Source organism: Aegilops tauschii, chromosome 5, assembly GCF_002575655.3.
Source record: "Aegilops tauschii subsp. strangulata cultivar AL8/78 chromosome 5, Aet v6.0, whole genome shotgun sequence".
Lineage (NCBI taxonomy): Eukaryota > Viridiplantae > Streptophyta > Magnoliopsida > Poales > Poaceae > Aegilops > Aegilops tauschii.
This window is the reverse complement of record NC_053039.3, coordinates 451,131,744-451,159,570: the sequence shown is the minus strand read 5'-3', so window position 1 is coordinate 451,159,570 and position 27,827 is coordinate 451,131,744. Positions and strand designations below refer to the sequence as shown.

The window sequence follows — 27,827 nt, the reverse complement described above, 5'->3', positions numbered from 1 at the left end:
GTATATAGTATAGCAAATAAATGTCTAGTTCTCTCTTCTTTCACTGCCTCAGTTTTTGTGTGTGGGAAGGGAACAGTGTACGAATGCTCTAAAATAACTCGAGGGAAGCAACTAGACCCCCCCCCCCCCCCCCCCCACCTTGAAAGAGCAAAAAACATCTTAGGAGATGCACTAATTAAAATTTATTACGGTAAACTGTAGAGTTATTTCCTGTAGTTAAGCTAACAACAAAGTGGCTAAAACAAAGACTTGCTTAAATCATCCATAGAGCCCTGAAGGTATTTGCTTTTGTCTCTTCTTTTGCTTTGAATATAATAGTGAAAAATGTGCTCTTGTCTTCAGCAAAGGCCTGCATAATCAGCAGGTCCATATGGCTGGAACCATTCAGCCAGGAATCCTTTCTCTCTGAAATCATTCAAAAGTGGGTTCATGCTTTTGATATACATTACTTCACTATAAGATCTTGCAATAGTGCAGAATATATATATATATAGTTTTGTATTGAATATTTTTCACTTCGAATGTAGGCTCCATTTAGGGAACTAAGCAGTGTGATTTCTTACTTCCTAACCTCATTATTAGTTCACTTTTCCCCTTATTTTTCCGTGTTACAACTGTTAAGCGGCGGTGCAGTTCTCTAGGAAAAAAATGTTCTCCCTATGCTAGTATTTATTGTCCTCCAAACATGCCAAGCTGAAAAAATTGTCCAACCTGTACCTGTACAGAGGAACTGATGTATCTGATGATCCTGTCACTATATTTCTACACCAGTTTGTTGCGAAGATGTCCCTAAGCTTCTGGTCTCCGCTGAATCCTGTTGCTAGAATTATAATATCACTCTTTATGCGGGATATTCGTTTCTAAGCCAGGGCTCAGATGCTCTCAAAATCAGCACCGCACGCTCACATCTGGATCTGTGCTCCCTGGTGTATTTCACGCTCGTATATCTCCTAAAATAGGTCAACTCTGCCACGCATTGAATGTGACAGCATGTGCACTGTACACGCGGAACAGCTCGGCGAAGCACGGCTCAGCCCTTCTGCTACGCCGGTCTGAGCCGTCCCTGGCTCACGTACAAACAAACAGCCACCAGTCTGCCCTTCATAAATGCGTCTTCCGTCCTGGCCCACACACCCAAGGACGAATCTCAACAGGGGCGGAGGACTAGGAATAGAGTTCCGTAAAGATGACATATTTGGTTCCTTGACCATGATTGTCCTACCCATTTTACCTCTTTAATGGAAAACAAACATCCAATCAAACAAATCTGCATATCAAAGTAGCTAAGCCGACAAAGGGTATCATAGATCATGGTGACGCCAAACAGAGCCTATGTCCTCCAATTATATGTTCCACAGTTGCAGGTGCACTTAAATGCAAATCCTGAATTTTAGTTCATGCAGCAAATCACTGGAACGCAACAGCCAGCACACACAGAGGACACCAGAAATGCTTCATGATTACGAATCAAACCAAACAGTTTCGACATTCCCTTGCCATGGCAAGTCTGAAGCCAAACCCACTAGATCACACAAGGACTCCGGCAAAGGGTATCATAAACACTGGCCATTAAACTGACAAGACATCTTACTGCAGCTTCTCCTTAAATACGCAATGGACAGAATATTACGAACTCTGAAGCTCATACAAGACTCTACGCCATATGACCCGTCTAAAAGGTCAATCAGTTCCATCCAAAGTCCGAGCGCTGCATGGTAAAGAAAAAAAGGTTAATTAGAGTTCATATAATTAGCATCTAGCATAGATAGGAAGCCACTATGGAAGCTAACACGACGACTACGAGTTCAAATGACAGATGGACATTTACATGATCTACTCTTGATGCAAAATCATGCAACCATTGAGCATGTTCTTGTGCAGGATGGACCTAACAAACAGCAGAATTGCAATGAGAACATTATGATGTCTAATGAAGACCAACGAATGAGCAGTAGACGACAAATAATGTCTGCTTGCCTTTGAATACTGGAACTTGAGGTAGAAGCGGGAACTTGGGGATGGACAACTTTGACTCCACGATGGAAGCAATGTCGGCGCTCAGCTTCTTGTTCACATCAGGGTTCAGCCCTCCGATGGAAACCAGCTCACCGTAGGCTGCAGGCTCCTGGGTACCTCCGAATGCCATGGGCACTAAACCTTTGAGAACAACCATCATATACTGTCGGAAGCACTCAAGTTAGTATCTGAGTGATAAAGGCGATGAGAAAGAACTTTGGTATACCTGCTACTCGGTCAGCTAAAAACGAGAAAACTGTCACAGCCTAATTTTCAGTGCTTCAACGGTCTGACATTGTATACAATCATATCATATCTCCAATCTACAGAATGACACACTAACTAAGAGCTTCATTATAATTGGCTCCGGTATCATAAATATAAATAACCAGACAAGTCATTTTGACCTTAACAATGTCTGATATAACAAAAGTAGCTATTCATTTTCATGTTAAAATCGATGTATTGCTACACTTAAAATCAACTAACCCAACTACAGTTAGCATTCCAAAATAATAGTCCAGTATATTTAGAAACAAGGAAATGACCTGTATTTCTGTAAAAACATAAGCAAATAAAAGTTCTGAAGAGTTAAATCCGAGCTGTCCAGATTTACAACCAATTAATGGTACTGTGTATATTTTATAATTTTCCAATACATGAGGTTCTGAATTAGCAATTATAGAGGAACACACAGAAAATGGACATATCTTGTTGATGTGAAATACCTCTACATTTGAAAGACAAGCAGAGCAAGTAAACATGTATTTCTGGAAAGACTTTCAGATATTGCCTCCCAAAGCAGAATCTCTAAAACAGAATAAACCGTTTCACCCTAGCCTTGCTATAGACACTAACCTGTATTTTCCAAACGTACATATTTAGTATGGTAAGTTTACTTCAGTGAAGCAAGGTAACTAAGGTCTGGCTACAATGGTTCAACTATCTATTTTGATATGGTTATTTTGATAACGATTTCCCAATTAAACTAATTTCTGTCCAAACTTGTGCAGAGGAGACGAAAGCAGAGTCACAGGGAACATTTACAGTTCAACAGCGGGGGGAGCTTGGGTTCACACCTTTTTGTCCAACCAGGGGCTTCTCGGTTGACTCTGGCAGTCGATTGCGTCCGGACGCCGGCGAAAACCATCTCATCTGGCCGTCGCCGCCGACTGTTGACCGCAACCAGACCCAGGATTGGAGTCCGCAGGAACGGCATGGTCGGCTTCGCTGTTCCGCAACAAGACTAGAGGTACTGGATCTGAGTGCTCAAAACTGCCGCTGAACTCCTCACGCAGCGGGAACCTGAAAAAGACGGCAATGGCCGACGCCAAGGCCCGTTTGTTAGCTTTCTTCTACACATACAGCAGCTCGCAAAACAAATCTCAAAACCTTGTAGATCTGCATGAACTAACCTGTCGACTGCATCGAGCAGGAACTCAAACAGCATGATCCATTTTTCCCGTTGCCGCCGGTGCAGAACGAGCGCCACTAGATGAAGGGGATAGTGATGTTTGGGGAGGAAGAGAGGGGCGGCGAGGGTTTCCAGAATGAACGCCTTATCTGATCCGTGGCTCGGTTGAAATGCCGACGTTCAGGTCCACGGACCAGAGAGCCCGCCCGCAAACGCCGTCCCACCACATACGATTTGGGCCCACGTCAGATCCACTGTTTCGTACCGTACGTCCCTTTTTCTATATTTCGAGTCAGATGTGTCAGCGTGAATTGTTCAGATCCCGAGCCTGGAATTGACGCCGATGATTTCGGGAGCAGCTGGGGTCGGGCACCGAATCGCCGCTCCCATTCATTTCCTTCCTCCAGGATGATCCCATTACTGCTGAAGCTGAACCTCTTGGATTTCTTAAGAATAATGCTACCCTCATCGACCCTGTCATGAAACCCTATTGCCAGCATTGCAAACAAACAAGAAGACATAGCAAAGGAGAAGCTGTAGTCAGGTACCATCCCCATGTTTTTGTAAATGAATCCTTTGCTTCAGGCAGGTATTACTTTTGTAACTGCCCATCTCTGAAACATCATGAATTCTGTGGATTGTGAGCTTTCTATGCACAAGTTCTCTATACTGTTTTCAAAGCTCTATTTGAGTTGGAAGTAATTATTTACCAAGGTGATATATAAAGTGCGCAAGCCAATATACAGCCCAGAAATCCTTCACCGGGTTTATGAACAAGTAGTTGCGAGATGCGGTTAAGGTAGAAGTAACTAAGGTTAAGTCCCCATATGCTAGATTTATCAAAAGCCAGGGTTCAGTTCTATATATCATGGTGCACGGCTGAGCTGCACCTGCATTGGGATTAGTCCTGGCCATCTCAGGCCCGGCCCTGTCGGCCCACCCAGGCCTGGCCCTAAAATCCAGGGCCTAGGCCCGATGGGCTTGCCCGTGGGCCGGGCTTGGGCCTGAGTTTTGAGCCCATCAGCAGGGCCTGGACGGGCTTGGGCTTGGCATATTGGCATTTTAAGGAAGAGGCCCGGCCCACGGCCCTAAGCCCTAAGGGCTTTTCAGGGCTTTTTACCAGATGGGCCGGGCTTGGGCTTGAAAAGTAGGCCCGATGAAAGGGCCTGGGAGGGCCTGGGCCTCAGTTTTCTGCCGTGGGCTTTTTTAGGCCCGGCCCAAGCCCGGCCCGGCCCATGGCCAGATATAATTGGGATCAAACTGTCAGACACTTATTGCTTTGAACGATTATTACTAGTTAGTGAGGTCTTACTTCTCTCGGACTCGCCATTCAGCTTGGCAACCTCTGCAGCAATATCAAATGCTGATTTTTCAGATCCAAGTATCGTCACACTCTTCCCTTCAACACATTCAGCCACATTATTTTTTTAGATCATCAGGGGGTTTTGTCGCCCCCGGTTCCATTCAATAATAAATGAAACCAAGCCAGTCCCAACAACCAAGCATGCCTCAAACGCATGTTCTGAAAGAGCAAAAGTAAACAAGGGTAAACAAGGTAAGGAACAAAGGCCTGCAGCCTATTACAGGTATAGAAATCCAACTCCCTCAGCCCTGAAACACTAAAAACTGATGGAAACACTACAACAGTGAGATCCGCATTCCACCTGCATCAGCCAGCCTCCTCATGTCTTCTGCATCAAGCATCTATGCTCCATAAGCCCCCCCTTCATCTTCTTGAGAGGCTGGTTGGTGTGCCAGGCCAGTCGAGAGGCGACGTAGGACTAGGAATCACTTGGACCGCCTTTTTTGATGGTGGATCACTCGGCCTTGAAGAGTCTGGACCCTGGAACCCCTCTTTGCCAGCCCCAAAATTGAGCTTGGAGTCGGACGAGGCATGAACGGCACCTCCAGTGCTCATCAAGTTCCTTTTCACCCCATAGTCAATTGGGGTGGGTTTTTGAGTATGCAGGATATCCAGTGTAGTATCCTCTGCATTTTCTCGAGCGAGTCTTTGGTGTACAGAATCATCCACCTCTTGAGGGTCCTCCAGACCAGCCACCAGATCTGTTTAACATCAGACCAGATTGCATTGTCAAAAACATGTTTATTTCTAGTTTTCCACAGGCTCCACAAGACACAAGCACAAAAAGCATTAAGTACTTCATGTTTCTTATTAGCCGGCCAAAATTTGGCAATGGAAAAGTAACTAGATACTATTTCTATGGAAAGAAACGAGGAGACTGCACTCCAGATGTTTTTTGCAACCACACAGTCAAAAAACAAATGATTTACAGTTTCCTGTTCAGAGCAGAAAAGACAGTCAGGGTTCCTATCTATCCCCCTTTTAAGCAAATTGTTCTTAGTCATAAGTTTATTATGCGCCAGGAGCCAGAGAAAAACCTGGATTCTGGGAGGCACAACAATGGACCAAACAGAAGGGATATAGACAGGTTTCACCCCTCTAAAATTAATAATAGCATATAGAGAGCTAGAGGAGTAAACCCCCTTGGATTCATACTGCCAGACCATTGCATCATCATCTGTTTTGAGCACAGTCTCTTTTATGATTTGTTCAAGGCAGTACCATTCTTCCATCATGATAGGGGTAAATCTCCTCCTAAAGGTAAGTTTAATGTTACTCCCATCCCAAACTTCAGAGACTGTCACACATTGCTGGTGACAAATGGAGTATAAAGGCCAAAATTGAACAGAGAGTGGGGAGGTTCCAAACCAGATATCCTTCCAAAATCTAACCTTCCTACCATTTCCTACTACCCATCTATAGCCAAACTTAAGAGCTTTGGCAGCCCACATAACCCCTTGCCAAAAATTGGAGGAGGCCTGTGGCCTACATGCAAATATATTAGGAGCATTCCTAATATACTTGTTGTCTACAATGCTTTTCCAGATTTTGCCCTCATCTTGGGCATATCTCTTGACCCAGCTACCCAGCAAACACAGGTTAAGATCTCTGATGTTAGGGACCCCTAGTCCTCCATGTTCTTTCTTCATACAAACTAGGTGCCAATTGGCCAGATGAAGCTTCCCGTTCCCCTCAAAGTCACTCCAAAGACAACGAGCTAGTTGACTGTTAATCAAATCTAGGGCCCATTTAGGAAACTTAAAGAAGGACAGCAGATATATAGGAATACTAGCTAAACAAGCTTTAATGAGAGTTAGTCTAGCAGAGTAGGACAGTAGCTTCCCCCTCCAGCCAGCCATCCTCTTTAAAATCTTATCAATAAGAGGCTGGATATCTTCCCTCCTCAATTTATCATAGTGTAAAGGAATCCCTAGGTACTTTATTGGAAATGTACCAACAGTACATCCAAAGGTATTCACAAAGTTGGTTAATTCTCCCCCCTCAACCCCTAAAGGAATGAGTTCACTCTTAGCATAGTTGATTCTCATACCTGATACTCTCTCAAAACAAGTCAAGATCATTTTCAGGTTAGCAGCTTTATGTTCATCTTTGTCCATGAAGAGGATACTGTCATCTGCATATTGCAGACATATCACTCCACCAGGGATAAGGTCAGAACAAAGCCCTTTTATCAGGTTATGAGAAGTTGCTTTAATGAGCATTCTAGTTAGCACATCTACAACAATATTAAATAGTAAAGGAGATGTAGGATCTCCTTGCCTTAGTCCTTTGTTGGTTACAAAGAAGTCACTATCAATCCCATTGACTTTAACTCCCACAGAGCCCATGTGAGTAATTTGATAAATCCATATGGTCCAAACAGGACCAAAGTTTCTTTTTTGGAGAATCTCCATTAAGAAATCTAGGTTAACTTTATCAAATGCTTTCTCATAATCTAATTTAAGAACAAGACTTGAGTTATCAGAATGATAAGTAGAGTGCAAAACTTCATGGGCTGTCACTACACTTTCAAGGATGAATCTCCCTTTTATGAAAGCTGACTGGTTGCTAGAAGTTAGGAAATTCATAAGATTAGCCAGCCTATTAGTTAGCACCTTAGTAAAAACCTTAAAAATACAATTCAGCAAACTAATAGGTCTGAACTTCTTCATTTCAGTAGCATCTTCCTCTTTGGGAATGAGAGTAATCATAGCAAAGTTTAACCTATAAATGTCAAGTTTTCCTGCATGGAAATCATCAAACAGGGCCATGATATCCTGCTTGATAATTTCCCAGAATTCTTGAAGGAAAAGAAAGGATAGGCCATCTGGTCCAGGTGCTCCTTCAGAGTATGAACCAAAGATGGCATCCCTCACCTCTTTTTCAGAAAATGGAGCTTGGAGTGTTTCATTATTATCCTCAGAGATTTTCTCCTCATCAGAGAAAAAATCTTGGCTTAAGTTGAAACCTCCTCTATCTTCCTTATTAAAGAGATTTTTATAGAAATCAGAGGCTATTTTAAGCATTTCTCTTGTGTCTGTGGTAGAACCATCAGGACCAACAAGGGAATGAATAAGGGTTTTCCTTCTCCTTTGGTTGGCCACAACATGAAAGTATTTGGTGTTTCTGTCTCCCTCTAGTATATCTCTATCCCTAGATCTTTGTCTAGCTTTGGTTTCCTCTTTAATCCAGATATATCTAAGCTCTTTTAGAATATTCTGCATCCTAACATTCTCCACATCAGAGAGAGGAGTTGTTTCAGATTTGATATCCAACTCATTATACTCTTCTGTGAGGACAGTTTTCCTCTTCCTAATTTCTGCTTCTACATTCTTACTCCATCCTTTGGAGAATTTCCTGAATCTTCTAACTTTCTCTTGCCAGACATCTATTGATTTGCCTTTTTTGACTGGAGCTGTCCAGTTTTTGATGGCCAATTCTTTGAAATCTTTATGAAGCAACCACCATTTTTCAAATTTGTAATTGGAGCCCCTAGGACTGCTCCCCAAACCTGAATCCCATAGAAGGGGAGTATGGTCACTCCCAACTCTAGGGAGAGCTTGGGAGGTGCATAGAGGGAACATAGCCTCCAGCTCAGTGGTGCAAAAAATCCTATCTATGGTAGTCATGATGTTATTCTCTTGGTTATTAGCCCAAGTGAATTTCCTACCTGACATCCTAATCTCTAGAAGACTCCATATCTCCACCCAGGCATTAAATTTATCAGCCCATTAATGGTTAATATTACCATTGCTTTTGTCTTGCTGGTATCTAACTAGATTAAAATCTCCCCCTATAAGAGTGGGCATTTGGTCATCTACAAAGAGGCTATGGAGTTCAGAAATAAAATCATCTTTACCCTCCTCATATGGGGACCCATAAACAGCTATAACTCTAAAACAGGTCCTGTTGGGAATCGTAGCATAATTTTAAAATTTTCCTACGCTCACCAAGATGCATCTATGGAGTATACTAGCAACGAGGGGAAGGGAGTGCATCTACACACCCTTGTAGATCGCGAGCGGAAGCGTTCCAATGAACGTGGATGACGGAGTCGTACTCGCCGTGATTCAAATCACCGATGACCGACTGCCGAACGGACGGCACCTCCGCGTTCAACACACGTACGGTGCAGCGACGTCTCCTCCTTCTTGATCTAGCAAGGGGGAAGGAGAGGTTGATGGAGATCCAGCAGCACGACGGCGTGGTGGTGGATGCAGCGGGATGTCGGCAGGGCTTCGCCGAGCTTCTGTGAGAGAGAGAGGTGTAGCAGGGGAGGAGGGAGGCGCCCAAGGCTGTAGTATTGCTGCCCTCCCTCCCCCCCTTTATATAGGCCCCCTGGGAGGGGGGGGGGGGGCGCCGGCCACAACCCATCTAGAGGGGGGGGGGCGGCCAAGGGGGGTGCCTTGCCCCCCAAGGCAAGTGCCCCCCCCACCCTAGGGTTTCCAACCCTAGGCGCAGGGGGAGGCCCATGGGGGGGGGGGGCGCCCAGCCCACTAGGGGCTGGTTCCCTTCCCACTTCAGCCCACAGGGCCCTCCGGGATAGGTGGCCCCACCCGGTGGACCCCCGGGACCCTTCCGGTGGTCCCGGTACAATACCGGTAACCCCCGAAACTTTCCCGGTGGCCGAAACTTGACTTCCTATATATAATTCTTCACCTCCGGACCATTCCGGAACTCCTCGTGACGTCTGGGATCTCATCCGGGACTCCGAACAACTTTCGGGTTTCCGCATACACATATCTCTACAACCCTAGCGTCACCGAACCTTAAGTGTGTAGACCCTACGGGTTCGGGAGACATGCAGACATGACCGAGACGCCTCTCAGGTCAATAACCAACAGCGGGATCTAGATACCCATGTTGGCTCCCACATGTTCCACGATGATCTCATCGGATGAACCACGATATCGAGGATTCAGTCAATCCCGTATGCAATTCCCTTTGTCAATCGGTATGTTACTTGCCCGAGATTCGATCGTCGGTATCCCAATACCTTGTTCAATCTCGTTACCGGCAAGTCTCTTTACTCGTACCGCAATGCATGATCCCGTGACTAACGCCTTAGTCACATAGAGCTCATTATGATGATGCATTACCGAGTGGGCCTAGAGATACCTCTCCGTCATACGGAGTGACAAATCCCAGTCTCGATCCGTGCCAACCCAACAGATACTTTCGGAGATACCCGTAGTGCACCTTTATAGTCACCCAGTTACGTTGTGACGTTTGGCACACCCAAAGCACTCCTACGGTATCCGGGAGTTGCACGATCTCATGGTCTAAGGAAAAGATACTTGACATTGGAAAAGCTCTAGCAAACGAAACTACACGATCTTTTATGCTATGCTTAGGATTGGGTCTTGTCCATCACATCATTCTCCCAATGATGTGATCCCGTTATCAATGACATCCAATGCCCATAGTCAGGAAACCATGACTATCAGTTGATCAACGAGCTAGTCAACTAGAGGCTTACTAGGGACACGTTGTGGTCTATGTATTCACACATGTATTACGATTTCCGGACAATACAATTATAGCATGAACAATAGACGATTACCATGAACAAAGAAATATAATAATAACCATTTATTATTGCCTCTAGGGCATATTTCCAACAGTCTCCCACTTGCACTAGAGTCAATAATCTAGTTACATTGTGATGGATCGAACACCCATTGCGTCCTGGTGTTGATCATGTTTTGCTCTAGGGAGAGGTTTTGTCAACGGATCTGCTACATTCAAGTCCGTATGTACTTTACAAATATCTATGTCTCCATTTTGAACACTTTCACGAATGGAGTTGAAGCGACGCTTGATATGCCTGGTCTTCCTGTGAAACCTGGGCTCCTTCGCAAGTGCAATAGCTCCAGTGTTGTCACAGAAGAGAGTCATCGGGCCCGACGCATTGGGAATCACCCCTAGGTCGGTAATGAACTCCTTCATCCAGACTGCTTCCTGTGCTGCCTCCGAGGCTGCCATGTACTCCGCTTCACATGTAGATCCCGCCACGACGCTTTGCTTGCAACTGCACCAGCTTACTGCTCCTCCATTCAAAATATACACGTATCCGGTTTGTGACTTTGAGTCATCCAGATCTGTGTCGAAGCTAGCGTCGACGTAACCCTTTACGACGAGCTCTTCGTCACCTCCATAAACGAGAAACATATCCTTAGTCCTTTTCAGGTACTTCAGGATATTCTTGACCGCTGTCCAGTGTTCCATGCCGGGATTACTTTGGTACCTTCCTACCAAACTTACGGCAAGGTTTACATCAGGTCTGGTACACAGCATGGCATACATAATAGACCCTATGGCCGAGGCATAGGGGATGACACTCATCTTTTCTATATCTTCTGCCGTGGTCGGGCATTGAGTCGTGCTCAATTGCACACCTTGCAATACAGGAAAGAACCCCTTCTTGGACTGATCCATATTGAACTTCTTCAATATCTTGTCAAGGTATGTACTCTGTGAAAGACCAATGAGGCGTCTTGATCTATCTCTATAGATCTTGATGCCTAATATATAAGCAGCTTTTCCAAGGTCCTTCATTGAAAAACACTTATTCAAATAGGCCTTTATACTTTCCAAGAATTCTATATCATTTCCCATCAATAGTATGTCATCCACATATAATATGAGAAATGCTACAGAGCTCCCACTCACTTTCTTGTAAACACAGGCCTCTCCATAAGTCTGTGTAAACCCAAACGCTTTGATCATCTCATCAAAGCGAATGTTCCAACTCCGAGATGCTTGCACCAGCCCATAGATTGAGCGCTGGAGCTTGCATACTTTGTTAGCATTCTTAGGATCGACAAAACCTTCCGGCTGCATCATATACAACTCTTCCTTAAGGAAGCCGTTAAGGAATGCCGTTTTGACGTCCATCTACCATATCTCATAATCATAGTATGCAGCAATTGCTAACATGATTCGGACGGACTTCAGCTTCGCTACGGGTGAGAAAGTCTCATCGTAGTCAACCCCTTGAACTTGTCGATAACCCTTAGCGACAAGTCGAGCTTTGTAGATGGTCACATTACCATCCGCGTCCGTCTTCTTCTTAAAGATCCATTTGTTTTCTATGGCTCGCCGATCATCGGGCAAGTCAGTCAAAGTCCATACTTCGTTTTCATACATGGATCCTATCTCGGATTTCATGGCTTCTAGCCATTTGTCGGAATCCGGGCCCGCCATCGCTTCTTCATAGTTCGAAGGTTCACCGTTGTCTAACAACATGATTTCCAGGACAGGGTTGCCGTACCACTCTGGTGCGGAACGTGTCCTTGTGGACCTACGAAGTTCAGTAGTAACTTGATCCGAAGCTTCATGATCATCATCATTAACTTCCTCCCCAGTCGGTGTAGGCACCACAGGAACATCTTCCCGCGCTGCGCTACTTTCTGGTTCGGAAGGGGTGACTATCACCTCATCAAGTTCCACTTTCCTCCCACTCAATTCTTTCGAGAGAAACTCCTTCTCTAGAAAGGACCCGTTCTTGGCAACGAAGATCTTGCCTTCGGATCTGAGGTAGAAGGTATACCCAATAGTTTCCTTAGGGTATCCTATGAAGACGCATTTTTCCGACTTGGGTTCGAGCTTTTCAGGTTGAAGTTTCTTGACATAAGCATCGCATCCCCAAACTTTTAGAAACGACAGCTTAGGTTTCTTCCCAATCCACAATTCATACGGTGTCGTCTCAACGGATTTCGACGGAGCCCTATTTAAAGTGAATGCGGCAGTCTCTAAAGCATAGCCCCAAAATGAGAGCGGTAAATCGGTAAGAGACATCATAGATCGCACCATATCTAATAGATTGCGATTACGATGTTCAGACACACCGTTTCTCTGAGGTGTTCCAGGCGGTGTGAGTTGTGAAACTATTCCACATTTCCTTAAGTGTGTACCAAATTCGTGACTTAAATATTATCCACCACGATCTGATCGTAAGAATTTTATTTTCCTGTCACGTTGATTCTCAACTTCACTCTGAAATTCCTTGAACTTTTCAAAGGTTTCAGACTTGTGTTTCATTAGGTAGACATACCCATATCTACTTAAATCATCAGTGAGAGTGAGAACATAACGATATCCTCCGCGAGCCTCAACACTCATTGGACCGCACACATCGGTATGTATGATTTCCAATAAGTTGGTTGATCGCTCCATTGTTCCGGAGAACGGAGTCTTGGTCATCTTACCCATGAGGCATGGTTCGCACGTGTCAAATGATTCGTAATCAAGAGACTCCAAAAGTCCATCTGCATGGAGCTTCTTCATGCGCTTGACACCAATGTGACCAAGGCGGCAGTGCCACAGATATGTGGGACTATCGTTATCAACTTTACATCTTTTGGTATTCACACTATGAACATGTGTAACATCACGTTCGAGATTCATCAAGAATAAACCATTGACCAGCGGGGCATGACCATAAAACATATCTCTCAAATAAATAGAACAACCATTATTCTCGGATTTAAATGAGTAGCCATCTCGAATTAAACGAGATCCAGATACAATGTTCATGCTCAAAGCTGGCACTAAATAACAATTATTGAGGTTTAAAACTAATCCCGTAGGGAGATGCAGAGGTAGCGTGCCGACGGCGATCACATCGACCTTGGAACCATTCCCGACGCGCATCGTCACCTCGTCCTTCGCCAGTCTCCGTTTATTCCGTAGTTCCTGTTTTGAGTTACAAATATGAGCAACCGCACCGGTATCAAATACCCAGGAGCTACTACGAGTACTGGTAAGGTACACATCAATTACATGTATATCACATATACCTTTGGCGTTGCCGGCCTTCTTGTCCGCTAAGTATTTGGGGCAGTTCCGCTTCCAGTGACCACTTCCCTTGCAAAAGCACTCAGTTTCAGGCTTGGGTCCATTCTTTGACTTCTTCCCAGTAACTGGCTTACCGGGCGCGGCAACTCCCTTGCCGTCCTTCTTGAAGTTCTTCTTACCCTTGCCCTTCTTGAACTTAGTGGTTTTATTCACCATCAACACTTGATGTTCTTTTCTGATCTCCCCCTCCGCTGATTTCAGCATTGAATATACTTCAGGAATGGTCTTTTCCATCCCCTGCATATTGAAGTTCATCACAAAGCTCTTGTAGCTTGGTGAAAGCGACTGGAGGATTCTGTCAATGACCGCGTCATCCGGGAGATTAACTCCCAGCTGGGATAAGCGGTTGTGTAACCCAGACATTCTGAGTATGTGCTCACTAACAGAACTATTCTCCTCCATTTTACAGCTGAAGAACTTGTCGGAGACTTCTTATCTCTCGACCCGGGCATGAGCTTGGAAAACCATTTTCAGCTCCTCGAACATCTCATATGCTCCATGTTTCTCAAAACGCTTTTGGAGACCCAGTTCTAAGCTGTAAAGCATGCCGCACTGAACGAGGGAGTAATCATCAGCACGCTGCTGCCAAGCGTTCATAACGTCTTGGTTCTTTGGGATTGGTGCTTCACCTAGCGGTGCTTCTAAGACATAATCTTTCTTGGCTACTATGAGGATGATCCTCAGGTTCCGGACCCAGTCCGTATAGTTGCTGCCATCATCTTTCAGCTTGGTTTTCTCTAGGAACGCGTTGAAATTGAGGACAACGTTGGCCATCAGATCTACAAGACATAGTGTAAAGATTTTAGACTAAGTTCATGATAATTAAGTTCATTTAATCAAATTACTCAATGAACTCCCACTCAGATAGACATCCCTCTAGTCATCTAAGTGAAACATGATCCGAGTTAACTAGGCCGTGTCCGATCATCACGTGAGACGGACTAGTCAAGATCGGTGAACATCTCCATGTTGATCGTATCTTCTATACGACTAATGCTCGACCTTTCGGTCCTCCGTGTTCCGAGGCCATGTCTGTACATGCTAGGCTCGTCAAGTCAACCTAAGTGTATTGCGTGTGTTCCGAGGCCATGTCTGTACATGCTAGGCTCGTCAACACCCGTTGTATGCGAACGTTAGAATCTATCACACCCGATCATCACGTGGTGCTTCGAAACAACGAACCTTCGCAACGGTGCACAGTTAGGGTGAACACTTTCTTGAAATTATCATAAGGGATCATCTTACTTACTACCGTCGTTCTAAGCAAATAAGATGCAAAACATGATAAACATCACATGCAATCAAATAGTGACATGATATGACCAATATCATTATGCTCCTTTGATCTCCATCTTCGGGGCACCATGATCATCTTCGTCACCGGCATGACACCATGATCTCCATCATCATGATCTCCATCATTGTGTCTTCATGAAGTCGTCACGCCAAACTTCTACTTCTATGGCTAACGCGTTTAGCAACAAAGTAAAGTAATTTACATGGCGTTATTCAATGACACGCAGGTCATGCAAAATAATAAAGACAACTCCTATGGCTCCTGCCGGTTGTCATACTCATCGACATGCAAGTCGTGATTCCTATTACAAGAATATGATCAATCTCATACATCACATATATCATTCATCACATCTTCTGGCCATATCACATCACATAGCACTTGCTGCAAAAACAAGTTAGACGTCCTCTAATAGTTGTTGCAAGTTTTTACGTGGTTTGTAGGTTTCTAGCAAGAACGTTTCTTACCTACGTATGACCACAACGTGATTTGCCAATTTCTATTTACCCTTCATAAGGACCCTTTTCATCGAATCCGTTTCGACTAAAGTAGGAGAGACAGACACCCGCTAGCCACCTTATGCAACTAGTGCATGTCAGTCGGTGGAACCTGTCTCACGTAAGCGTACGTGTAAGGTCGGTCCGGGCCGCTTCATCCTACAATGCTGCCGAAACAAGAAACGACTAGTAGCGGCAAGAAGAATTGGCAACATCAACGCCCACAACTTCTTTGTGTTCTACTCGTGCATAGTAACTACGCATAGGCCTGGCTCATGATGCCATTGTTGGGAATCGTAGCATAATTTTAAAATTTTCCTACGCTCACCAAGATGCATCTATGGAGTATACTAGCAACGAGGGGAAGGGAGTGCATCTACATACCCTTGTAGATCGCGAGCGGAAGCGTTCCAATGAACGTGGATGACGGAGTCGTACTCGCCGTGATTCAAATCACCGATGACCGAGTGCCGAACGGACGACACCTCCGTGCTCAACACACGTACGGTGCAGCGACGTCTCCTCCTTCTTGATCCAGCAAGGGGGAAGGAGAGGTTGATGGAGATCCAGCAGCACGACGGCGTGGTGGTGGATGTAGCGGGATGTCGGCAGGGCTTCGCCGAGCTTCTGTGAGAGAGAGGTGTAGCAGGGGAGGAGGGAGGCGCCCAAGGCTGTAATATTGCTGCCCTCCCTCCCCCCTTTATATAGGCCCCCTGGGAGGGGGCGCCGGCCACAACCCATCTAGAGGGGGGGGGGGGGGGGGGCGGCGGCCAAGGGGGGTGCCTTGCCCCCCAAGGCAAGTGGGGCGCCCCCCACCCTAGGGTTTCCAACCCTAGGCGCGGGGGAGGCCCATGGGGGGGCGCCCAGCCCACTAGGGGCTGGTTCCCTTCCCACTTCAGCCCACGGGGCCCTCCGGGATAGGTGGCCCCACCCGGTGGACCCCCGGGACCCTTCCGGTGGTCCCGGTACAATACCGGTAACCCCCGAAACTTTCCCGGTGGCCGAAACTTGACTTCCTATATATAATTCTTCACCTCCGGACCATTACGGAACTCCTCGTGACGTCCGGGATCTCATCCGGGACTCCGAACAACTTTCGGGTTTCCGCATACACATACCTCTACAACCCTAGCGTCACCGAACCTTAAGTGTGTAGACCCTACGGGTTCGGGAGACATGCAGACATGACCGAGACGCCTCTCAGGTCAATAACCAACAGCGGGATCTGGATACCCATGTTGGCTCCCACATGTTCCACGATGATCTCATCGGATGAACCACGATGTCGAGGATTCAGTCAATCCCGTATGCAATTCCCTTTGTCAATCGGTATGTTACTTGCCCGAGATTCGATCGTCGGTATCCCAATACCTTGTTCAATCTCGTTACCGGCAAGTCTCTTTACTCGTACCGCAATGCATGATCCCGTGACTAACGCCTTAGTCACATAGAGCTCATTATGATGATGCATTACCGAGTGGGCCCAGAGATACCTCTCCGTCATACGGAGTGACAAATCCCAGTCTCGATCCGTGCCAACCCAACAGATACTTTCGGAGATACCCGTAGTGCACCTTTATAGTCACCCAGTTACGTTGTGACGTTTGGCACACCCAAAGCACTCCTACGGTATCCGGGAGTTGCACGATCTCATGGTCTAAGGAAAAGATACTTGACATTGGAAAAGCTCTAGCAAACGAAACTACACGATCTTTTATGCTATGCTTAGGATTGGGTCTTGTCCATCACATCATTCTCCCAATGATGTGATCCCGTTATCAATGACATCCAATGCCCATAGTCAGGAAACCATGACTATCAGTTGATCAACGAGCTAGTCAACTAGAGGCTTACTAGGGACACGTTGTGGTCTATGTATTCACACATGTATTACGATTTCCGGACAATACAATTATAGCATGAACAATAGACGATTACCATGAACAAAGAAATATAATAATAACCATTTATTATTGCCTCTAGGGCATATTTCCAACAGGTCCCACTAGATTTAACTTTCAGGTTGCAAGACACAGAGTAACTCAGTGAGGTCCATTGCAGAACCTCAAAGATATCTGCATCTACACCAACCAAAACACCTCCAGCAGTGCCTACAGCAGGAAGATGATGCCAAAGAAAATTCTTGTTTCCACTAATGGACTTAAGAAAGGCAGTAGTAAGCTCCTCTTTCTTGGTTTCCTGGAAAGCAACAATACTAGCATTGGTCTTAGTTAGTGTATCAATGATACATGTTTTTTTCCCTGGGGTAGTGATACCCCTGATATTCCAGAATAAACAATTCATACTAAAAGAGTGCTTTCTTGGGGTGCTTGCCCCGCCCATGCTTGGAGATTTTAGACCAGATAATACTCTGGTCATCAGCATCAGTAGAGACCCTGTTTAACCCCACAGGTGTAACAGGAGAATCTAAGCCATTTTCAGGATTTTTCAGCCCAACAGGCTTATCCAGGGGGTCTAAGTATTCTACACCATCTTTTCCTAAAGAGTTATGTATAGAGTTCCTAGCTATGTTTTCTGCTTGAGCATTCCCCCCCTAAGTGGTTAGGCCCTGCAGGCCCCTTAGGGGTATTTCTCTTAGAGACTACAGAAGCATAGGATTCTCTATGTTCATCAATCTCTACCCCTACCATTCTAGCTACAGAAATAAATGCAGGATCATGAAAATTCTCAAATGAGTTCTTCTTAATTGTACCTTTGTGTTTACCTTTAGGTTCTTCAAGGTTCTGAACTCTCTTTGATCCCATAGCAATTTCCATGATTTTTCTCCCACCAATGTCAATCCTGGAGCTCTTCCTTTGTGCCTGAACTGGGCCCCATTTGTGCAGAATGGGTTGAGCTTGGGTTGTGTTTGTGGTGGGAATTGGACTGAAAACCACTTCCTCCTCATTCTCTATTGCCTCCCCTGCCTGGTCATCTAGCATGTTGATGTTAACCTCCTCTTCATCATCTCCAATCTCCATCTCTTGCAACATTCTAAAGCTTTCATCCAAGGAAATGGGGTCCTGGAGCTGCTGTAAGTAGGACAGCACATTTTGCTTAACCTGGTGAGGAGTTCCAGAGGCAGAACCATTTCCCCCAGACTGAGATGAGGAATTTTTTGCAGTGTGGTGGGTGCCTCCAGCCCCATCATCACAATTGGTGCTGTTTGGCAATTCTTTTTCTTTACTTTTTTCAGTGTCTTCATCCAGAAGATCATCCTGATCAAGTTCCTCTACTGGTGGTTCCACAAGGATCTTGATCTTGTACAGCTTGTCTCCAATACCAAAAATTCTTTCAGCAGGAATCTTGGTGAAGTCTTTGCATCTGATTTTGATTCTAACCACCTCAAAGAAAGACTTAAAGTTTCCATGCCAATCTACATCAATCAGAGTGCCCAAAACAGAAGCAAATTGCTCTAACACTAACCATTCTGCCCAGGTTGGGGCCACTCCTCTGAACTGAAGCCATACAGATTGGAGTTCTGCATGAAATTCCATCTCTCCTTTCCACACCTCAACATTGACTGAAACTCCATCAATCTCAGGCAGTCCAAAGTTGGGGTAGCCAGCCACTGTTTCTACAGGGATATGAGGGGGGAATTTGACTAAGAAAGTCCAGCTATCCAGCATCCTGATATGCCATGGCCAATTGGTTTTGTATATGCCAGAGAAGTTATGGGCTAGTTCTTCTTTAGTAACCTGCCCAGCTTCTATGTAAACAATCCCAACATTTTTCCTGCTTCCAACATGCTGCTCATTGACATCTGGGACATCAATCTTGAAGAAACCTAAGCCTGAAGCTGCACTGCCCACATACTTAGCACAATTCCTAGGCTTCTTTCTAACTGGACAATCATCCACCTTGTGTGTCACCATCTTGCAGATGAAACATGAAGGGGGTTTTGGGCACTGGGCCTTATGATGTCCAGGCTCTCCACATGTATAGCAGGTAACATCACTGTAGTCACCTCCCGCAGAATCCTTGGCCTTGTTGACATTTTTGTTTTTGTTCTGTGGCTGCTTCTTCTTTTGCTGCTGAGCCTGACTGTTGTTATCTCTGTTGTTCTCTACTGTTGACTGCACCAAGGTAGCTTGCCCCTGCTTCCCTTGCATCTGTCCCTGAGGTGGTGCCTGCCCTTGGAATTGCGGACCTGACCCTCCCCCTTGCTGGTGCAGCTGCTGATTCTGCATCTGACCTTGCCCCTAATTGCCTGGCGCTCCCCACTGGTTCATCATCGGTGGCGGCTGCATGAACGGCCCCTGGTACCATGGGGGAGGGGCACCCTGAAAGCCGAATCCGAAGGGGAATTGCTGCTGCGGGGGGCCAAACTGCTGCTGCGCCCACTGGTTCTGCCCGCTCCCTCCATGATCCGCTTGATCCAGGTGGCCATCTCCTCCCCTCTGGTTCCTAATCGGGCCGCGTCTGCCTCTCCCCCGACCACGCCCCTGAGCATCGGTCATCTCGACCAGATCTGAGAAGTTGGGCCTCTCCCCTCTCCACTCACTCGCAGAAATTGAAATAGTGGGCACTATAAGGCGGTGTCGATCTTGATCACAGGCAGGATGGCAGTCGGCGGCGGAGAAGGAGCGGCTACGGAGGAGTGATTTCTCGATCCAGACGAGGACCGAGGGGGATTTAGGGTTTGTGGACTCGTCCCTCCCCCACAGCTGCCCAAAGTAAGCCCTGATGGCGTCCTCTTCTTCCTCACGTGGCTGCTCCACCTCAGCTCTCCCATCCACCTTTTGGCTCGGGCCACACCTCCTCCTCACTTTCACACTGACTTGTGGGGCCTTGCACGGCGTCCCTCTCGCAAAACAGAGGATCTCGCCGGCCTTGGCGACCAGCGTCTTCTCCGGTGAGGCCCTGTTCAGCCGCTTCCCCAATGAGTGCTGCTGAAGGTCCACTCCTTCTGGCGTCGCCCGAAACCCTGGATCCACCGCCCACTTGAGCGGGGAACCAAGGTCCCAGGCAGTTTGCTGGAGGCGTGGCGAACTCGAGATCTCTCCGGCGAAGCTCATCTGAGAGAGGGCTGGAGGGACTAGAACGCTCTCCACTTGGCTCTGCTCACCGGCGAGGAAGAGTTCATCTCCGCGCGCGCCCACGCAATCACCTCCTCTGGCGAGGTTTCCTCCCCCACCATCATCCGCTCCATCTCTTCCTCCGACGCCTCTACACAGATCCGTGTGACTAGCTTGATCTTCGAGTCTTCCCTGGAAGGTAGTCGCATCGTCCTCCTCATACGCGCCCGATGCATCTCCTCCGCCGTTGCCCCATCGTACCTCTCCCCTCCCTCCCTCTTCTCCATGGCGAGCCAACGGGAGAGGGGGAGAGGTCAGCGCGACCGATAGGAGTTCAGCCACATTATCCATGTATAAGAGTAGTCCATAGAGTGCAATGTTTTTCCGTTGAACAACTCAGGCCCTTTATCTGCTGGAAATTCTGGGTTTGGGGTCCCACTATGCCTTCTGATGCACAGTACCATAAAATCCACTTGATGCTGGGTTTGGGGTCGAAACTGGCATGTAGAGTTAACTTTGCAAAAGCTTTGAGGTGATGCTGCATACTTTATATCCAGGTTGCATAAGGACTGCTCCAGTAAATCTAAAGAAAGTCACTTACAGGTTACAGCCATAAGTATGAGCACCTAATTTATTGACTCAATGGCATGCTGCCACATCAAACTGCTCACCCATAGTGGAAGCTCTTAGTTGCCCATTAGTGATGGTTCAGTAAGTATTGGTTGGTTTGGTTTCAGAGGTGAGCATCATCTAGCTGGACAGTTAATATTTTCAGAGCAGTCTTTTGGACCCATCACGCTCTTTTTAATAGGCGATTACCATATTCGGTGGTGATGGTCACACTTGGTTGAAGGAGGGAATCCCTGGAAAGAGACAATTCATATGTCACAGTAGAGTAGCTAAGATCCGGGTATAGAGCGGGCACCATTTTTGTTCTTAGGATGTTAATTCTGAATAATGTTGGGAATCAGTTGACAAGTCTGCTCAGTTTTTAATTTGATGACATGTCTGGTTGCACATAGTTCATGACGAAATTTACATGAAGCATATCATCATCTTTTGAAACTAATGCTGATAATGGTTTGCTCGTTGGAAGCAGTCCTGGGAGGACAGTAACATGTACTGTATGATTTAACAGCTGACTTGCTGCACCAATACATAGGAACAGGGCACCGGACCTAGGTTCAACCGAAGAGCTTATTCTACGACATTTAGTTTGTACAACAGCCAACACAGAATCGCTGGAATGGCAATATTTCTGTTTCATTTAAGAGCGGCGATGGCACGACAGATCTCATATGTCACTTCTTCAGGTTGATATCCTTGTAATCTGATGGAAGATATGGCAACAGCCAATCTGCAAAGAACCCTTTCTTCCTCCTGGGTTCACACCCCATGTCCTGGCACAACTGGTCATTGTACCAGATGTGGAGAGCTCCAACGCAAGATCGACGGAAGTATTCACGAGAGTACCTCTTCATGTATTCATCCCATTCCTTTATATCCATCTCCATAGATTTTATGCTAGGCAACTGAAATACCCCATCAAGGAAATGTGCCAACCATTTGGAGCGCATGTCGAATGTGTGCAGGTTTGCTATGCTCTCAGAGTAGCCGATGATCGCCAGCTGTGGGATCCTAGGATGCACGCATTGCCTGCCCAGTTCACAAAAACAACTGTGAGCTTCTGCATATATACAGACAACCAAACAAGCATGTTTAAGAGAAGGGCAAGCTAAACCTGTAAAGAGGAATAATACTGGATGGTGGGCCAGTCACAATGTCTCTGAACAAGGATGATGTGAACATCTCCTTTAGCTTTTGGTCTCCCTTGTATCCGGTGGCCAATATGACAACGTCGCTCTTTATCGGCGCGGAATCACCTTCGACAATCACACCTTGTTTGCAGAAACTGAAGCTCTTTGCTTTCTTGAGAACAATGCTTCCTTGATCGACCATGTCATAGAATTTGTCTGGCAATATTGCAACCAAGCAAGAGCTGATAGCCTGGAAGAAACTGTGGTCTGGCACCATGCCGTGCTTATCCATGGGCACCGCCCATCTATAGTAGCTCTCGACAAACTTCGAGAACAGCCATCTCTGATCAGATAGGTGTATATTCAGGTTAAATACATGCATTGACACAAATTGATGATCTGTATTTACTTGGGAGACTAGTCTGGTATAAGTAGGAACTAATAGTGGCTAGTGGCTAGTGGCCCTTACCAAGGGTGATAAGAAGGTAGCAAGAATGCTAAGGAGCAGCCCCTCTCCTGGCTTGTGTACAAGGAGCTCCGAGAAGCGGTTGAGGTAGAAGAACGCAATGGGAACGCCCCAAGCGTAGTAGTCGGGTATGATCCATCTCTTCGTTCGACATATTATTGTGCATGGATACTTGGCTCCTGAGTGCAACAACAATGAACAAAATTAAGATATATCTGACCTCAGTGCTCTGAACCCTTCTTCCTTTTGATCACTGTGCAGTGAAGAGTTGCAGGAAAGCTAGAGGTCTCACCGTTTGTGTTTGCGCACTCTGCGGCGATGTCAAGAGCAGATTTCTGGTAGCCAACGACGGTGACGAGCTTGCCCCTGATGAGTTCAGTGGCCTTTGCGGTGCCCATGTCGGAGTAGTCCATGGAGTGGATTACCGTGCTGTCGAACTTCTCCGGCCCTTTGTCGGGAGGGAATGTGGGTATATTTGGGATGCCACTGAATCTCCCGGTGCACAGGATCACAAAATCCGCAACATGTGTCTGGAAATGGATATTTGTGAGTTGACATCAGAGCCAAGAATCAGCTGTTGCCAATGTTCAGCATGAACTGAAGTGTTAGCTCATATAAGTCGGTACTGATAAATAAATTGGTTGTCTATATAAGTATATTTGCTGATAAATTGTCTATATATGTATTTTTTTGAGGGGTCTATGTAAGTATATACTATGTCTTGGTGACCTGCTTGGTTGGATATACATAGCCAGTATGATCTGTTCAAGTGTTGATGCAGACATGTTTGCTCACCGTTAGCTATTGTTGTGAGCTACAGTACAATCTACACTTCCTTTCTTTGAGAATCTGCAACCTTTTTTGTTTTGGAGAACGACAGCAAGTATCCAGTGATGGGCTCATGGATGACACTGTACTGGAGTGGAATACGAGCCACACAAATTTCGCTGTCGTACTAGTGTTCTTAGTCTTACCTCGACGTCGCCGGCACCCTGCTGCTGCACGGTGAGCCGCCACTGGCCGCGGCCATCCCCGTACGCCGACCCGTCGCCGGCCCACCGATCCCACGCCAGGACCTCCTCCTCACGGACCCCAGCGTACTCCATCGCCGTCACGCGGCAGCCGAACCTGACGCGCTCCAGCACGCCGAACCGCGCCGCGTAGGAGCGCAGGTACGCCGTGGCCTGGGCGTGGTCCGGGAACACCTGGGCGACCTCCGGCGGCCAGGGGAAGTCGGAGAACTCGTAGAGCGTGCGCGGCGTCTGCAGTCGCGTGGACGCCAGCGCGCGCGCCCACACGCCGCCGATGGCGTCCGAGGACTCGAAGACGACCGGCTGGAGGCCGCGCTCCAGCGCGTGCTTGCACGCCGCCAGGCCGCTCGCGCCGGCGCCGACGATGGCCACCCTCTTCCGTGTCTTCTCCATGACGGGGTGCGCTACGTGTCGACTGGCTGGCTAGCGTGTGATATATGGGCTGCTTGTGAGGAGTGGGGGAGGTGATGTAGAGGAGAGCGTGGTTGGGTTCAGCTGGATTTGGACTTTGCAGGTCACATGCTTTGGGCGTGTATGCATGCCACTCGAGTGAGCTAATGCTAGTAGGCTCCTAGCTTAGGTGTGACGCGGCATCACGCAAATAGGTGTGGTTAGCCTTTTCTAGAACTGTCAGTTTAGCATTTGCTCTGAGAGTGCTAGGCAGGAGTAGTGGTTACAGCAGGTCTTCGTTTTGCGCTAGTACTAATTTTCGTGCAGATTCCGGAAAAAGGTCGTCAAATCTACCTTAGCTTATCCTATCTCTTCGTCGAGAAGATGCAGGAGAAATGTGCAAAAGATGATAGCGATGGTCGCCGATCAGGAAAAATATGCATCGTGGAGCGAAGAAAAGCCTCGATCGACACGCGGTGAATCAAGCTTCCTTTTTCTTTCCGGATGATTACTCAACTCATAGTATTCATGCAATCAGCAAAAGCTTAGCTCAATGACAACATCCGCCCAGAACCAATCCAGATCATGGTTCTGCCTTTTGTTTTTCTTAAAAAAACATTTAATCTATTCATCAACGGTTAAGATAGTACAAAAACACTATAAGTAAAAACCTAAATGCTAGAAAGTGCATCTGCACTTTTCACGCTCAAAAACCGAACGACGCAACAAACTGATCCCTGATTTGGAAAACTGACCATCCACCCATTCTATATATGGAAAAATTCTTTCACTGTAGTATGTTGATATTCTCCACCTCGTTCGACTGTCCGTGTGAACCTAGCAATGTAACGTGCATTAATTCTGGTACAAGAAAATTCAAAAAGCTATAACTTTCAAACTGCGTGCCGGAATTACGATCCGTTTTCGCAGTTGGGTTCCTCATGACAAGCTCTTCAAAACTAGATCCCATATGAACATGTTTTGGTGAATTTTTTTCAAAAGCAACTTTGATGCTAGACGAGGCAAGTTTAGTTCTAAACATGAGCAACTTTGATGCTAGAAGAATTGCACCAATGTATAAGTGAATTTCGCCGAGTAGCCTCCTACTTAGTTGTGTGCAATAGTGTAATAGATGGTTACCATGATTGCTAAGTTGCGTACATAAAAAACTAAGTTGTACATAGTTTCGTTGCCTATCATACTGTGAAAGTTGCTCACTGTAAAGTGGGAAGTTTTCTAACATGGTTTCCAAATTGTCTACCTCAGAAACCAAGTTGCCTACGTCGCTACGAAGTTGTCTACGGGTGATCCCTAATTGCCTAATATACTATGAAAGTTGTTCATCAGAGGACCTAAGATGCCAACACTACTGAGTGTGCGGTTGTTGGCTAGCCAGGTCGCGGGTGTTAGATAAGAAGTTGCATAGGAGGTAACCAAAAGTTTCATAGGGGGCAGATCAGACAATTGCCCACAAACCTACATAAATTCTTAATTTTTAGTTGAGTTGCCTGTAAAAATCATTGAAATCTTCAGATATAACGATGAAAACACAAATGAGTTGGCTAGCCAGGTCGCGACAAGCTCTTCAAAACTAAACCACATGGATATGTTTCTTTAAAAAAAATCAAAGCAACTTTTATGCTAGATGATGCAACTTTAGTGCCAAATAGAAGCAACTTCACTACATTAAAAATAACTAATTACCAAGAATAAGCAACTAACTAATAATACATAAAAAACTTTGAAACAGAGGTAGATAATATCACATCACCGTCATAGCAACTTTCATTCTACAAGAGGCAACTTTAGTTCTAAAAGCAGACAACTTCACTACATTTCGTGTCCTAGTTATTTTTGTCTATAAATTGGCTGTGTGCATCAAGAGATGCAGAGGCCGGGGGTATTCCTCCTTTTCAAAAAAAGTCAATCCTAACTTCCTTACTGGTACTTCTAACTTGCCTATTGATCATGCTCGTATGTCGTTGTTTCTAAATTGCTATAATACTATGAAGTCATCTACCAGTGATGCTCCTGTGTCTGCTATTGCTAGTTATGGTAGACCAACATGATGATGAATCTAAACCACTTCAGAGTGTTTGTAGGCAACTTAGAAAAACAATGATAAATAACTTCATAATATAAGCAACTATTTTTGTAAAGTTAGGCAACCGAGCAGCAATTGTAGGCAACTAATTGCCAATAGCGGCAACTAGGCATCAATAGTAGGCAGTTTATAGCATTTATAGGCAATTGAATATTAACTATAAGCAACTGACCATCAACAATAGGCAATTGAGCAACCATGACACGCAAATTGGGACAATCATAGCAAAATTCATAGATACACATAGTGTAGCGAAGTTGCTTTGTATATAGCACTAAAGAAGCCTTATGTTTTTTAACGATTTTCTCGGTTTTACACAAACCAACTTAATAGTTAGTCCTACTAGGCCAAAAATAAGAAGTTGCTTTCCTGTAGAACTATAATTGCCTACATTGCACCCAAAGTTGCTCTAAAAAAAGTTTGACGAAACCTACTGATATGGGATCTAGTTTTGAAGAACTCGTCGTGAGAAACCTGACGGTGAAAACAGAATTGAATTTCGATGCTTGAATCAAAAGTTATGGCTTTTACTACTTTTGAAACCCCAAATAAATGCACTCGGGGACAAGATCTAGGCTGATTCTAGCAGTATCCATGTGCGCTACGGGATATGGCTAAGCAATTTCCTTTTCTAGTCTAGCAGCTGGACACAAGGACACATACTTACTATATATGGCAGTGCCTCTAAACAACGAACGAGCGCAGCGCCGCTCCCTAGCCACATTCAAGTAAAAATTATATTCAGGTCCGTAGATCAAATAGCGATGGCTACAAGCACTGGAACGAGCCGAAGGCGCACTACCATCATCGCCCCTTCCTCGTCGGAGCCGGACGAACATTGTTGTAGTAAACAATCGGGAAGTCGTCGTCCTAAGACCCCATAGGACCAGCGCACCAGAACAGCAACCGCCGCCGATGAAGAGAAGCGTAGAGCAGAAGGATCCAATCTATAGACACATAGACGTAGACAAACGAAGACCGGATCCAGTCGGATCCACCGAAGACAAACACCGACCGGATCCCACGAGATCCGTCAGAGACAAACCTCCACATGCCTTCTGATATCACTTGAAACATCACCGGGACAGAGGCTAGGCGGGGAGGACCTTATTCCATCTTCAAGAAGCCGCCGCTGCCCAGGGGTGGAGCCAAAAAATGTGGTCATTGGGTTCACTCCAGGGCAACATTCCGTATAGCTTTATTTTGGTTTGCCAAAGTATGTACCAACTCTCAAAAAATTTCCTTATTTTTTAACTTGTCTGGCTCGTCATGGCCTCGGAAAGTTTAGCCTTAATGCAACAAGTATCTCACCGAATCAATGAAAACATTAAGCCAGATTCGATTTTGATTTTTTGTATGATCAGTTTGCTTATCAAGAGCAACCTGAATTGACTGAACTTGATTCATCAAAGCAACACATCTTTTTACTATTACATTAGAAAGCTAATTACACTACCCTTACCCTCATGAGTATATAGTCTGTTTTTCTTGTTCCAACCGTTCTAGCCGTTAGTTGCAAATGCACCAGCCCCACCTTGTCCCTCGTCGTATTCTTTGAAAAGGTAGCAAAAGAAGGCCTGATTCACTTTATCATTATACTCAAGTCAAGGACCAT

General features: G+C 45.9%; 1 protein-coding gene and 2 pseudogenes across 1 annotated transcript; all 3 read right to left on the bottom strand.

The window, feature by feature from the left end:
* Positions 1–202: 202 nt before the first annotated feature.
* On the bottom strand, positions 203–21,139 carry LOC141022992 (probable flavin-containing monooxygenase 1; annotated as a pseudogene).
* Positions 1,685–3,646, bottom strand: LOC109774822 (uncharacterized; annotated as a pseudogene).
* A 359-nt stretch (positions 21,140–21,498) lies between the features above and the next one.
* On the bottom strand, positions 21,499–24,222 carry LOC109774820 (probable flavin-containing monooxygenase 1). Its single transcript, XM_020333596.4, has 5 exons — positions 23,662–24,222; positions 22,980–23,217; positions 22,691–22,866; positions 22,206–22,564; positions 21,499–22,120 (listed from the first exon to the last, which is right to left on the bottom strand). The coding sequence occupies exons 1-5, from the start codon at positions 24,109–24,111 to the stop codon at positions 21,766–21,768; spliced, it is 1,578 nt and encodes a 525-aa protein (XP_020189185.1). The 5' UTR covers positions 24,112–24,222; the 3' UTR covers positions 21,499–21,765.
* Positions 24,223–27,827: the final 3,605 nt, after the last annotated feature.

Bases quoted from the DNA above. Each gene is read 5' to 3' on its own strand.
- LOC109774820 (XM_020333596.4), bottom strand. From the start codon at position 24,111: ATGGAGAAGACACGGAAGAGGGTGGCCATCGTCGGCGCCGGCGCGAGC. The intron at 23,218-23,661 runs GTAAGACTAAGA...ATCCATTTCCAG, and splicing joins AGGGTGCCGGCGACGTCGAG to ACACATGTTGCGGATTTTGT. The intron at 22,867-22,979 runs GTGAGACCTCTA...TGTTGCACTCAG, and splicing joins AGAGTGCGCAAACACAAACG to GAGCCAAGTATCCATGCACA.